Source organism: Saccopteryx leptura, chromosome 5, assembly GCF_036850995.1.
Source record: "Saccopteryx leptura isolate mSacLep1 chromosome 5, mSacLep1_pri_phased_curated, whole genome shotgun sequence".
Taxonomy (NCBI): domain Eukaryota; kingdom Metazoa; phylum Chordata; class Mammalia; order Chiroptera; family Emballonuridae; genus Saccopteryx; species Saccopteryx leptura.
In genome coordinates this window covers 129,449,961-129,464,684 of record NC_089507.1, presented here as the reverse complement: position 1 = coordinate 129,464,684, position 14,724 = coordinate 129,449,961, and the positions used below count along the sequence as shown (strand labels likewise).

At 39.9% G+C, this 14,724-nt stretch overlaps 1 protein-coding gene across 1 annotated transcript in view; it reads left to right on the top strand.

Moving 5' to 3' along the window:
- MALRD1 (MAM and LDL receptor class A domain containing 1) overlaps nt 1–14,724 on the top strand; it is an 837,423-nt gene that overhangs the window by 218,766 nt on the left and 603,933 nt on the right. The window contains 1 exon segment of the mRNA XM_066386561.1: nt 12,873–13,285. Within this exon segment, the coding sequence (XP_066242658.1) occupies nt 12,873–13,285 (413 nt within the window).

Sequence of the window (14,724 nt, the reverse complement as noted above, 5' to 3'; positions counted from 1 at the left end):
GACTTTGTCAACCAGCAGTTGTGGATCTTCTTCTGCTGTGACCTAGTTAGCCAGCATTAGTGGATCGGCTCCCGACATCTCCCCCTTTTTTATTATTTAAATAAAGCTTTTGTATTTTCACCGTTGTTTCTCTGAGATTGCTGTTTAAGAGTCGGAACATGACTGGAAGGACAAGAAGAGTGATAATTGCCACAGCTATTATTATGCCTATATCAGTAGCCAGAGAGGTCAGGCCATGCATAGAAAACATACTTTTAATGTTTTCAACAAATTGATCAGCTACTTCTGAGGCAGAGACTAAAGAGCCTGAATGTCCTAAGTTTTGTATCTGCTGATGTAATTCCCTTAAATCTAAACTAATATCACTATTATTCCATACACCTAACAAATGATTCTGTACATTATTCCATGCTATGATAGACTGATTGTATTCTAAAGGAGTCACACATATCCACCTGAATCCTGCATGGCATCTAAGAGTCTTCTAGCTTTCATAGCTAACAGCTCATTACATATGTGAATAAAAGCCTCCTCTAAAGCATTCACTTTCAATTCTAACTTCCTATCTATAGTCTCCTGTACTGCTAATGCAAGAGATATATTACGAGATAAACTATCCACATGATTTGCAGTGTGAACTGATTGAGCTAAAGCAGTGGTGGAAGCAGCTACAGATCCTATAATAGCAATAAGAGCAGTAATTCCCAAAATCAATTCGGCAACAAATCGCTTTCCTCGATGGTGAGCAAGCGCTTCAGAAGCAGCCTGTAGTGCATGCAACCCTGGGTCATCATACCAAGGCTGAGACAGACTAACAGGTAACATCACATAAGGTGGCTGCCGCAAAATAAACATAACTTGAGCTTTGGTGTCATAAGATAGACAGTTTGTTAAAACACAGCGAGAGCAGGAAATGCTAAATATAGAATTATAAGTACTAACAGAAAGATTACTGTCCATAGTAGCAATCAAGAGTACATAAGGAGCCTGTACACAAGCCTGAACAAAAATATTCTGAACAGGATAAGGGTAAGGCCTAACCAAATATGCTGGTGCAGCAGCTGCAATTAGCTGCCAAAGCTTTGTTTGATACCTGGTGGTTAATTCATCCTGATAAGTCAGCTGTGCAGGTATCCATCCAGCAGACTGCCAACGTGTGATGATTTTATTTAAAGGATTATATTTATCTGACCAACTGTAATCATCTCTCATTTTCTGCACTAATTTTCTATAATCATATTCAAAATAAGGACTAGACCAATCTTGTACAGTGAAATTAACAGCATATGCAGTATAATTCATATAATTGTAATATGCACATTCTTGCCATGGGGGAAAACCAAATCTATTCTCCACAGACCACCAGTAAGGCTCTTGAGTTGCCTTTTTTGGAGGATAAAGTTTACATGGGTGAAATCCCTTAGGAGGCAATGTAACAGGATTATACTCATGGGTGTCAGGGCCTCCAGGCATTAAAATTGTGAGAGACCATAAGTCTCTTGTTGGGTGTCCAGGTTTATTACTTTTAGGAGAGTCAGTCAAAATAGTCTTAAGTGTAGTAGAAAAACATCCAGAGATCTTGTGAGTATTATTAAACATAAAACATATAGGTATTTTATCTGTTTTTCCATGAAATGAGAAATTTGAATCAGTTTTATGCATAATAAAAGAACTACATGATCCTCCCAAAAACTTAGTATGATTATTAAACACAGGTATATCATCTCCTCCCCAAGTAACAGGCTTAACTAATGGTGGATTTGGAATCTAAGCCCAATAAGATTTGTTTTGTTCAGTAGCCTCAACATTAAGTACCTGAATTTAAAGTACAGCTAGCATAGCAATAAACATATTAACAGGGTTACGATGTATATTTTGTCGATGACAAATTAAATTAGCCCTCTCAGTCAATGCCTTCAACTGGTCCCAGGTTGGTGGGTTGACAGTTCTAGTAGAGTGAATCATCCGTTGACTGTGATAGGGAGGTCGTCTAGCTTCCTGTAGTGACAATCGCTGCATCACTCGAGTAATAGGATTATACAGAGAGTTCTTTGATGGCTTTTGCTGGAAAGTCACTGGTGATGCGGGTGGCACAGAAGTCTCCTTCTGGCTGGGAGGGGGCAGCAGTGGCAGCAGAGGCCTCTGGTGAGACATGGCGAATCAGCCGGTCTGGGATCCAAAGAGGCGAGTCAGCGTCCTGTGGAAATATACAAGCATACCCTCTCCCCTGAGTTAGAATTACATCTGGACCTTTCCATTGACCTGTCAATAAATCCTTCTACTTTGCTATTGGTTTAGGCTTATCCAGATCCAGATTCCAGTGTCTCAGGTGTTGAATAATCCTGTATATTAGTATTTAAAAGAAATTTTTTAAAGTAATAAGCATGATAAAAAAGATTTGCAGGAGTTCCAGTATATGAGTTTTCTGTATTAATTTAAAGAACACGTTAAAGCTGGAAAATTCTAGTGTGGCTTTTATTATTTTTCTATATTAAAAAAAAATCTACACCTTTGTTGGGTAAATCTACTCTGCTTCATGCTCTGCAGTGGCAGCAAGTAGCCTGAAGCTTGAAGTAGTTTAGTCAAAATTAACAAGTCTTTAGGATTCATATTTCATATTATTTAAATTTAAATGAGCGCGCTTTACTTGTTTCAATTAAAATTATAAATTGGTAGGGATGATATTTTATAATATTAGAGCCGGCATATTCAATTTTTGCATGCAAGAACTTAAAAAATCACATTTAGACAACATTAAACAAAGACCAAACACAAACAAGAATCAGACAAAGTAGACAAATAAGAGAGAAACCCGGGATTTTAGAGATTGGAATATGGCCTGCTTGATTTTTACACAGGGCAATTTTGATTGGAACATATTGGATAGAAACTAAACAGAACTCTCTCTCAAAAAGTCTTGAGAACGGCCGTTTATGAGATTACGTTTAGCTATATCCAAACAGGTGTTCCCTTTGCCCTCTTTTCAGGCATAGAACAGGAAAGAAATAAAATGAGTTGAGAGAAAGAGGAGAACAAAAAAAACTGTAATTTTTCCAAACTCTTAAGTCCTTCTATTTACTAAAGAAAATCAGTAATAACACAACTTTAAAACTCATCTTAGTCTCTAATCATTCTTAAATTCTAATAGCTGCTGCAACCGGCAGCCGAAATCCCTCCATTTCAACCCCCACAAGAGGCTTGCTTCTCATATTTTGCATGGAGGCATGGGTGGTTCAGTGGTAGAACTCCCGCCTGCCACGCGGGAGGCCCGGGTGAGGTCTGAGACAGACCGGAGTTGACAAATGGATTCAGGCTGGCCCCAATTGTTATTGGGGCCTGAGGCTGGCCCCCTTGCCAGTTTCCCTGATTACTACTTGGATTGCTTGCTAGATTTTGATTTTGTGGGGGCTGCCATTCTATTCCTAAATTTGGTCCTAATGGCTGTCTGTTTTTGTGAAATTTAGAACGGCACAGCTTTGCCCAATGATATCCTTTTTGACAGCGTGGACACAAAGTCTTAGGCAATGGGACATTATTATTAGCATTATTAATTACGGGAGCTGTCCCTTGCACTCCTGGGCCTGCTTGCCCACTCTTGTTAGGGCATTGTCGGCTAAAGTGGCCCGTTTGATTACAAGTAAAGCAAGTAAGACTTCCCTTAGAGGAAGCTTCATTGACAGAAGGCATTTTTCCTTGATACATAGTCTTAATAAATTGAGGATACGTTTCTCCTTTTAAAGCTGCAGCAATAGTTACTCCCTGAACAAAAGCAGGATTTACATCCTGACAGGCTTTGATGAAATCTCCTATCGTTCCTTCTCTCCTCACTGACCGCAACATAGCCTGGCAAGTGGAATTAGCATTTTCATAAGCCAACTGTTTAATTATAATATCTCCTGCCGCCTCATTTGAAATAACTCTTCTTACTGCTTGAATCAACCGAGCAACAAACTCCTCATAAGGTTCATCACCTTTCTGTTTTACTCCTACCACAGTAACATCTCCACCAGACAAAGCTGGCAACTTTCTCCAAGCTGATATAGCACAATTATTCACTTGTATCAAAGCTGGTTTAGAAAGTTTTAACTGTTCACTGACATCAGCAAATTCTCCTTCTCCCGTAATCATTTCTCTAATCACAGGATTATGAGTCCTCCGATTCCTAACTGCCTGTTGTTTAGCTTGCTCCTCATATTCAGCTCTCCAAAGGAGATAATTTCCTCCAGATAAACAAGCTTTAGCCACTTGTTCCCAATCATAAGGAGTCATCCAATTATGAGAAACTGTTTCTATCAAAGACATAGTATAAGGAGAGGTGGGTCCATATTGACTGCAAGCCATTTTCAACTCTTTCAATAATTTATAAGAAAGCGGCTCCCATGTAGGATCCTCCTCATCAAATTCACCAGCCACAGCCACAGGAAAACATAATGCCAAATCAGTTTCCCCTTGGTCGCAAGAAGCTTGAATTGCCTTCTGCAACCCTGTTAACCCAGATGATTTTTTCTTTTCATTAACATCTGGTGATTGTACTGGTAGAGGCAAGGACATTTTAATAGCCTTATTTTTATCCTTTTTGTCAGTCTTGGAGGGATATAATATGGGCAAGACTGTTTTTGATTTCCAATCCTCATTATCCCTATTATTTTTAGCTGCCTCATCTTCTAATTCAGCCTCATCTTTTGGAGATAAAAGATTTTCACTATCATCCTGATGTTTACTTAATTTTAAAGAGGCCATAGCATGATTTGTAGTATCTTGAGACTGCCTTTTACTTCTAATTAACGGAGTCTCTTCTTTTGGAGGAGCAGTTGCCTTAGAAAGTTTATACATCTCATGTTCTGGATTTAAGGCATCTTTAATCAAGCTCCATAAAGCAACTGTATCAACTGGGACCTTTTCTGGTCCATGTACCTCATAATAAAGTTTTAAATCTTCTCCAACTTGAACCCATTCCTCGAAATCAAGCGTTCCCTCATCTGGAAACCATGGAGAACATTTTTGTATGAATTTCATAAAACGAGCTACTTGTTTAGTGGAAACATTAACTCCTTTTTGGGAAAGTGTATACTTAATGACTTTTATAAAGAGTCTTCTTTCTTTAGACTCAGTATGGCCCATGACTTCTCAAAATCTTAAGTTCTGAAATTCTCCACCTATCCTCACCCTGTCTTTCTTACAGGGGGGTCTGCAGCACCCTGAGTGGAGTCCTAGCCGTCCCGAGACAACGAGGGGGGATTACCTGTAGGTCCCTGTTCGGGCGCCAAATGCCGGGGTCCAGCCCCGGGGGGGATCCAGGGGTCCCACAGGAGGAGACGGCGTCGGCGAAATCGAGTGAGAGAGCCGAATTCTTTTCTTTCTCTTTATTCTCTTGTTAGCATTTACTGCCAGGCATCTCTCTCAAATGCTAGTACAGCTCCTTTTTTATACACACACACCAAGTTACAATTACATGGTATTAATCATTGCTTCTGTTTCACTATGTTTACATGTTTCCAGATAACAGTTAATTTATATCTATAAACTACAAATCAGGTGGCAAATCATTCAACGTACAATTAAAAAATAACTTGAATAGCAATAACATCGGTAAAAGCTTTTAAAGGATTAGTACTAACTAATAACTCAACTTTACTGTTGTTGTGAGTCAAGGGGCAGAGAGAGATTAACAGACAAAATCATTAGGGAGTAGCAAAGGACCACCACTTGCTCAGGCAAATGGCCTTGAGTTTATGCAGTGTCCTGACTTTTCTCACAAAATAACAAAAGGCTTGCCCATTAAGAAATTGACATAACATTAAGAGTAACTTTTACTTAAAGATATATAGAGTGCACTCGCAAGATAGCTTAGTAGCAACATAATTTCAGAAGACATTAATTGCTATTGCTTCTATGGATGCACCCCCCCCCCCCATACCTCTCATTATCAGAAGAAAGAATTTTTGGGAAAGTTTATAAATCTCATGAGTGTCTCACTGAGAAAGTCCAGCAACTGCCTTCAGTCATAAAACAATTCTCTTAGCAAAACATCCTTTTCTTGCTGACTGCATTCCCATCCCAGGTCATGCAACGGGCCATTCCATAACACCTTACCTAAGATTCTATTGTCTAGTCAAACTTTATTTATTTACTATATTCACACACTAGCTAAGTTCTAACTATATTCTTTTTAACATGATTAATAAGAAGAAATTCTCCTACAAACTTAACCCTTTATGAGGGATATCATAGCCAGCCTCTTATGTTTATGAGCCCAGTTCAAGGGGCTTACAGGCTTTTCTGTGGAACTTACACCTTCTGTCTCATTTCCAAAGAAATTACTACAAATCTACAGGGAAAGTACGGTACTATTATCCCTGTGCCACAAATAATAGCACACACCCAGAAAAAGGGGGGATATAAGGCCAGATTAATTCAAAAGATTAAAGGGGGAAGTATCGTGCCTTTCCTTGCGGTGACTTTGTCAACCCGCAGCTGTTGGTCTTACTGCGGTGACTCTATCTTCTTTTGCTGTGACTTTGTCAACCAGCAGTTGTGGATCTTCTTCTGCTGTGACCTAGTTAGCCAGCATTAGTGGATCGGCTCCCGACAATTAACCTTCTATCTAGTTTTCTTTGTGCCCCTCCCCTTCCCCTTGTCTCTCCCCTGCCCCCCCCCCTAACCACCACACTCATGTCCATGTCTTTTAGTCTCATTTTTATGTCCCACCTATATATGGAATCATGCAGTTTTTTTCTGATTTACTTAATTCACTCTGTATAATGTTATCAAGATCCAACCATTTTGTTGTAAATAATCTGATGTCATCATTTCTTATGGCTGAGTAGTATTCCATAGTGTATATGTGCCACATCTTCTTTATCCAGTCACCTATTAAAGGACTTTTAGGTTGTTTCCATGTCTTGGCCACTGTGAACAATGCTGCAATGAACATGGGGCTGCATGTGTCTTTACATATCAATGTTTCTGAGTTTTGGGGGTATATACCCAGTAGAAGGATTGCTGGGTCATAAGGTAGTTCTATTTTCAGTTTTTTGAGGAACCACCATACTTTCTTCCATAATGGTTGTAAGACTTTACATTCCCACCAACAGTGAATGAGGGTTCTTTTTCTCCACAACCTTTTCAACATTTGCTATTACCTGTCTTGTTGATAATAGCTAATCTAACAGGTATGAGGTGGTATCTCATTGTAGTTTTTTGTTTGTTTGTTTGTTTGTTTTTTTGTATTTTTCTGAAGTTGGAAACGGGGAGAGACAGTCAGACAGACTCCCACATGCGCCTGACCGGGATCCACCCGGCACGCCCACCAGGGCCGATGCTCTGCCCCTCCAGGGCATCGCTCTGCCGCAACCAGAGCCACTCTAGCGCCTGGGGAAGAGGCCAAGGAGCCATCCCCAGCACCCGGGCCATCTTTGTTCCAATGGAGCCTTGGCTGCGGGAGGAGAAGAGAGAGACAGAGAGGAAGGAGGGGGGTTGGAGAAGCAAATGGGTGCTTCTCCTATGTGCCCTGGCCGGGAATTGGACCCGGGTCCCACGCACGCCAGGCCAACGCTCTACCGCTGAGCCAACCGGCCAGGGCCTCATTGTAGTTTTGATTTGCATTTCTCTAATAACTAATGAAGATGAGCATCTTTTCGTATATCTGTTGGCCATTTGTATTTCTTCCTGGGAGAAGTGTCTGTTCATGTCCTCTTCCCTTTTTTTTATTGGCTTGTTTGTCTGTTTGTTGTTGAGTTTTATGAGTTCCTTGTATATTTTGGATATTAGGCCCTTATCTGAACTGTTGTTTGAAAATATCATTTCCCATTTAGTTGGCTGTCTGTTTGTTGTCAATTTATCTTGCTGAGCAAAAACTTGTAGTCTGATGTAGTCCCATTCATTTATCTTTTCCTTCACTTCTCTTGCCTTTGTAGTCAAATTCAAAAAATGCTCTTTAAAAGCAAGGTCCATGAGTTTATAACCTATGTCTTCTTCGATGTACTTTATTGTTTCAGGTCTTATATTTAGGCCTTTGATCCATTTTGAATTAATTTTAGTATAAGAGGACAAACTGTAGTCAAGTTTCATTCTTTTGCATGAGGCTTTCCAGTTTTCACAGCACCATTTGTTGAAGAGGCTTTCTTTTCTCCATTGTGTGTTGTGGCCCCTTTATCGAAAATTATTTGACCATATACATGGGTTTTATTTCTGGGATTTCTATTCTATCCATTGGTCGGAGTGTCTGCTTTTCTGCCAATACCATGCTATTTTAATTATCGTGGCTCTATAATATAGTTTGAAGTCAGGTCTTATAATGCCCCCAGCTTCGTTCTTTTTCATAGCTCTGGCTATTTGGGGTTTTTATAGTTCCATATAAGCCTGATGATTTTTTGTTCCATTTCTTTAAAAAATGACATTGGAATTTTGATGGGAATTGCATTAAATTTGTATATTGCTTTGGGTAATATGGCCATTTTGATTATATTTATTCTTCCTATCCAAGAACAAGGAATATTTTCCCAACTCATTGTATCTTTTTTTATTTCCCTTGTCTGTTATTTGTTTGAATATGTTCTCCATTCCATTTTCTCTCTCTTCTCCCTCTGATATACTTGTTATTCTTATGTTAGTCTTTTTGATGGAGTCAGACAACTCCTGTAGGGCTTTTTCATTTTTTTTAGTTTTTGAGTCTCTTTCTTCTTCTCTCTGTTATGCCTCAAGTTGCTTGTCTTCTATTTCACTAATCCTACCTTCTACCTGGCCTGTTCTATTAGCTAAGATTGTTATGTCGTTTTTCAGTTCATGAATTGAGTTATTCATCTCTGTTTGATTTGTTTTTATAGTTTCAATTTCCTTGGTAATATATTCTTTGTGTTCGTTGAGTTGTTTTCTGGGCTCCCTAAATTGCCTTTCTGTGTTTTCTTGTATATCTCTGAGTATTTTTAGGATTTCTATTTTATTCTCTGTCATTTAGCTCCAAGGTTTCCAATATATTAAATATTTTCTCCATAGATTTTTCCTCATCTATCTGTGCTACATCACTGTCTTTTGTATCCATGATATTCGATTTCCTTTTTCTTAATGGCTTCTGAGGGTGGTTTGGTTGATAACACTAATGAGAATTAATAAAGAGTAAAAAGTAAAAAATAAAAATAAAAAATGTGGAAAAGAAGGAAATTTATTATTTCCCCCTTTTTTTCTTCCTCTCCTCTCCCCTCCTCCTTGAGAAAAAAATTGTGATGAACTGTGAATTATATTGTGCTAACTGGAACAAAAACTACCTATAATGAAGGGCCTGAGTTGGGGAGAAGTGATAAAGGGGCAAAAAGGAGGTAGGGACCCACAAAATGCAAAAAAGGCAAAAAATTGGGTCAAGAATAAAATGATTTGCTTGTAAGTAATGGTCGACTAAGAGATATAATGAGAGGGATAAGAGGGAAACAGAAAAAAGAAAAAAAATTAAAAATTACTTTTGTATTAAGTGGAGCAAAAACTAGATAGAATAGAGAGCTGGGGTTGGGAGGAATGCTAATGAGTTAAAAAGCAAAGTAAAAAGCACCCAAAGTGCCACAAAGAAAAATTTGAGTCCCAAATAAAAGAATTTGTTTGTGATTGAGGATTGAATGAGAGGAAAAGTAAAGGAGAAAAGAAGAAACTAATATAGAGGGAGAAAAAAAAAGAGGAAAAGAGAAAAGAATAAAAAAGAACAAAGAGAGAGAGAGAGTTAAGGGTTTCGGAGTGCAACCATCATAGACAGAAAGGAAGAAGAAAAGAAAGAAAATGGAAATGTAACACTATGGGTAGTGTAGTTCAAGAAGAGGAAAGAATAAGACGGGCAGAAAATAAAAGGACCAAGGTGGAAGAGAAAGAAAATAATCAAGACAGGAAGATGAAAGAAACAAACAAAAAAAATGAAAAAAGTTATAAAGTCTGTGGATATTTTTTTATTTTGAGAGGTTATCTTCTTCCTTTTTTTCCCTCTCCCTCTTCCTGTTTGGTGACTCTGTACCCTAGGCTCTGCCCCTTTGGCATGCTTAGGTAGAGATTTGCAGTTTATAAGTTTCTATGGAGATGTCATATATTAGGCTTCAGTCTCGTTGGTAGGTCGAGGCTTGTTAGCATTTGCAGGCTCCGACAATGAGAGAGTCCGTTTTCCCGGAGCCTCTCTCCTAGTCTCTCCATCCTGAATTAGCAGCCTGATGATCCAGCTATGGGGTTGCAGCTGCCTCTGCCTGGAGAGTAAGAGGCTCAAAGAGCTGGCAAATCCCCACTCTATCCCTACTCAGCACAGGGCTCTGGGTAAGGCTCTGTCAGTCAGAGCCGCCAGCGTAATCAGGCGGGGCTGGGAACCAATTTCTCTCAAGGTGCCTTTCTATGATCCTCCAGGCTTGTTCAGCATGCCTAGTACTCTATGGGACCACTCTCCCCAGGCTTTTTGCACTTTGTAACCTGTTTTGGCTGAAAGGAAGATGCCCTAGTCACTGCTTGCAGAACTCGAGGTCTTAAAAGCTGCCAAGACCCTCTTTTTAACGTATAGCCCTGAGTATGAAAGCTCTGCCAATCAGAAGTTGCCCCCACCCCTACGTGCATAGCAAGAGGCACTAAAAAATATCACACCTCTTGTCTTAGATCGCTGAACTAAGAGTGATCTTGTCAGTTAGAGCTGCATAGGTCAGTTGGGAGGTGAGCAGACTGTGGGTTAAGCTAATTTCAGCAATTGGATCTGCAGATCTGCTCCCGAGTCAGACTGCAAGCTGCTTGTGCACCCCTCCCCCTAACACTTTTGTATTTTTTTTTTTCCCCAGGGATGTTAGCTTGAATGGCTGGGTGAGGCACCCGCTGCCCAGAGCAATTTGGGCGTAGGGAATTTCGCTTTCACACACTCCCCGCGCCGCTGTTCAGGGTGCAGGGACCACACCGAGATTCTGGTCACAGCCCACGCAAAGGCCTCTGACCCTGACCCTCTGTCTGGGAACATGGGCGCCCACTCCCGGGGCGCTAGGAGGAACCTCTCACACACTATCTGCTCTCACTGACCAGGATATTGGGGCTAATGGCAGCTGCTGCTCACCCGTCTTTGACATGGTCTGGCGCGGGCATTAGCTCGCGTTGGCTGGGTCACCATGGGCACACTCTTTCCTTGGCTTGGATGTCTGTGCCACAGCCTGGCTCCCTCCACACCCTTAACCCCCTTTAGCCCCCGCTCTCTCTCAATCCCAAGTGAAAGCAGCCCTTGCTCAGGTTAGTGAGGAAGGCGGAGTGTTCCTTTCTCCATCTTATTTCCTTTGGGTTTGATTATATATTTAGTCAGTTTTTTGCTCGATCATACCTTCATTTTCAGAATGTGGGATTTTTAGACGCTCCAAGGATAGATTTTTCTGTCTCTGGTTGAAGAACTTGTTGAAATTTTGGGGAGATTTATCAGTAGCGCTCCTCATGGCGCCATTTCCCTGACATCACTCGGCTTTAGAAGTTTAAAACCTCCAGTCCAAAGGAGCTACAATGCAGCAAGCTGAAAAGACTACCACTGAAGAGATGCAGCTAGAATCAGCAAGGCACGTGATAGAACATTCAGCATAGAAAGGGGTGGAATGTTTAGGGCACATTGGAAAGATGGTGCTTGCTAACAGGAAGGACAAAGGGGAAGTTAATTTCATTTGGGAACAGTAATGCTTAAAGATAGCAGAGTTCAGATTTAAGTTTAGGTTAAATAAATGTATGCTCAAGGATTTTGAGTAGAGAAGAAAAATGATAAACTTTCACAGAAGGATGGTTATTCTGGCACGGGGTGAAAGGGACACTTGGAACTGGGGTTGCATGGAGCCAAGAGAAGAGTTTCTCAGAGGAAGATCTGGAAAATGTCTGCTTCATAATTATCTTGGTTACTTGGCAAAAACACAAATTTCTGGACTTCACCCTATATCTAACAAACTAGTATTTGTATAGGCTTTATTATATAGCAATTTTACTCTGTATATCTGATGATTCAGAAGACTGAGACCCATTTAAATATGACTCATCTCAGCAATGCATGTTAGAATCACCAAGGGAGATGATAAAATGTCTTTTTTCTTTTTGTATTTTTCTGAAGTGAGAAGTGGAGAGGCAGAGAGACAGACTCCTGCATGCACCCACCCGGGATCCACCCATCATGCCCACTAGGGGGCGTTGCTCTGCCCATCTGGGGCATTACTCCATTGCAACTGGAGCCATTCTAGCACCTGAGGTGGAGGCCATGGAGCCATCCTCAGCGCCCAGACCAACTTTGCTCCAGTGAAGCATTGGCTGTGAGAGGGGAAGAGAGAGAGATATATAGAAAGGAGAAGGGGAGGGGTGAAGAAGCAGATGGTCACTTCTCCTCTGTGCCCTGACCGGGAATCAAACCCAGGACATCCACACGCAGGGCTGACACTCTACCACTGAGCAACCAGCCAGTGCTAGATTATCTTGATGACTGGCTGTATCATTTGGACCACTTAAATCAACACTTCTTGAAGATTAATTCTGGGCTTTGGTGTTTCTTTTGTTTATTCTTTTAGTGTTCACTGAATTATTAAATTCAGCTAAGGTTGAAATCTACTGAGCCAGAAATTTGTTGTAGTGAGCCAGCTGTTGGTTTGTGGTGGTTTGTCTAGCGTTATGGTAATAGAAATGGAGAAGGATAGGCATGAATGGCATTTGGAAAATAACAGCCAAAATAATTCCCCCTTCAGTCCATAGACTATTACAACCTGATGTATTATCTGGGATTTGTTCACTCTTTTATAATTTAATTGTTGCAATTTTTTAGACTAAATTGCTTACTTTGGCAGGAGTAAAATATAAACTAGTATTCTTAATCATAACTGTTTTTATCCTTATTTTTTACTATTATTTAATGCCAATTTCAGCACCTGAACTACAATGTAACTTTGAAATTGGAATTTGCAACTGGAAACAAGATACAGAAGATGATTTTGATTGGACCAGGAATCAGGGGCCAACATCAACACTTAACACAGGGCCAATGAAGGATAATACTTTGGGCACAGCAAGTGGCCACTATCTCTACATAGAATCTTCAGAGCCACAGGTTTTCCAAAACTCAGCTGCTTTACTCAGCCCAATCCTTAATGCCACTAGTACAGGACGCTGCACCTTCCGCCTCTATTACCACATGTTCGGAAAGCACATTTATAGGCTGGCCATCTACCAGCGGATCTGGAGTAACACAAGGGGGCAGTTGCTGTGGCAGATATTTGGGAATCAAGGCAACAGATGGATAAGGAAACACCTCGACATTTCCAGCAGACAGCCTTTTCAGGTATGGATAATGGGTTTCCTAATGTGTATTGGAAATGCATCCTAATGTCTAAGGAACATGAAAGGTTGCTGTATTCTTGAATTTAAAGCAGGTGGAATTTGATAAAAGTTACTTTGGTACACATTTATCATTTAATCAAGGGTATGCCAAAGCTTGTTAAGTTTCTTTCCTCCTTGACTACCCCCAATAATGTGTGATTAAAATCTTTAAAGATGGGCACATGGCATTGAAAACAGCTGCCAGGTCCTTTGATTTCAAGTATTCATTCTACTGAAAAATCTGGAGGGAAAAGAAATTTGGTACCATCTCTGGCCTTCTGAAAAAAGTTAAGAATCTTCTTTGTGTTGTTTGGAATAGTTTATCTGAATTTTTCACATTTTATAGGTAAGCCGTGGGAATCCAGGAAGAGTGTATGCTTTGTTGGAAAACCACACAGCCACTCAGGAGCAGAGCTACATCCAGTTCTCTGTACTCCTGGTGCAATAGCTTATTCTCGCCTGCCTTCTCCTAAAAGTCCAATTTATAACAGAGAGTTCGAATGCATCTGTGATTTTCACAGACGGCATGTGTAAATGACTTTTACATAAAACTATCTATTTATTTCTCAGCAATTCCCTGAAGTGGGTAAGTTAGAGATCCCTTTTGTCAATTTTATAATTATGAAGAGAAAACTTAGAAAATATATCACTAATTTTCACAATATATAAGTCCTATAAAATTGTACTTACTTTTCCCACACTTTTTATAAATATATTTCAGAAGTCATTTCCAGATTTCCATGATGCAGAATAAAGTGTGGCATGACAGCCTTATGAACATGGAGAGTGGGGCCTTTAGATATTGTAATTTCTGGAAATCCCAAGACTTTCTGAATGTGTTTGATGCTTACAGTGCTGGTCATTCATACTAATTATAAAATAATTTACTATCCTGATACTAATAATATTCTATATTACATTATTAATTGGCACATTGCTCTTAATGAAATCATATAAAATTCTGCAGAGAAATGGTTTGTATATGGACATGATATAGTGAGTCAAAATAATGTTTCTTTTTCCCAAAGATATTTTCTTGGATATTTTGCATTTCAACTGGTTTATTTTTGTAAGTGTGGGTCTGAGGTGAGATAGTGTCTGCGAGCCTGTGATCCTGTACTAACATTGTGGGATACATTCATGTATGACAAGCAGTGTTCCATTCATTCCAGGCACTACCTACCACCAGCATAATGTTCTAACTCGATCCTTAAGTGTTTGGATCCAAAACAGTTTACTGTGCATGTTTTATCCTAGACTGCCATTGGATGGCAGTCTTAAAATTTTAAATCCTGGACAGTTTGTCCATCTTTTCCTTTTGAAGAAGTCTTATTTCTTTTTCTAAGCTGGTTTGCCTAATGTGATCAATAAGACTGCTTCATTAAAAAAAAAAATTATTTA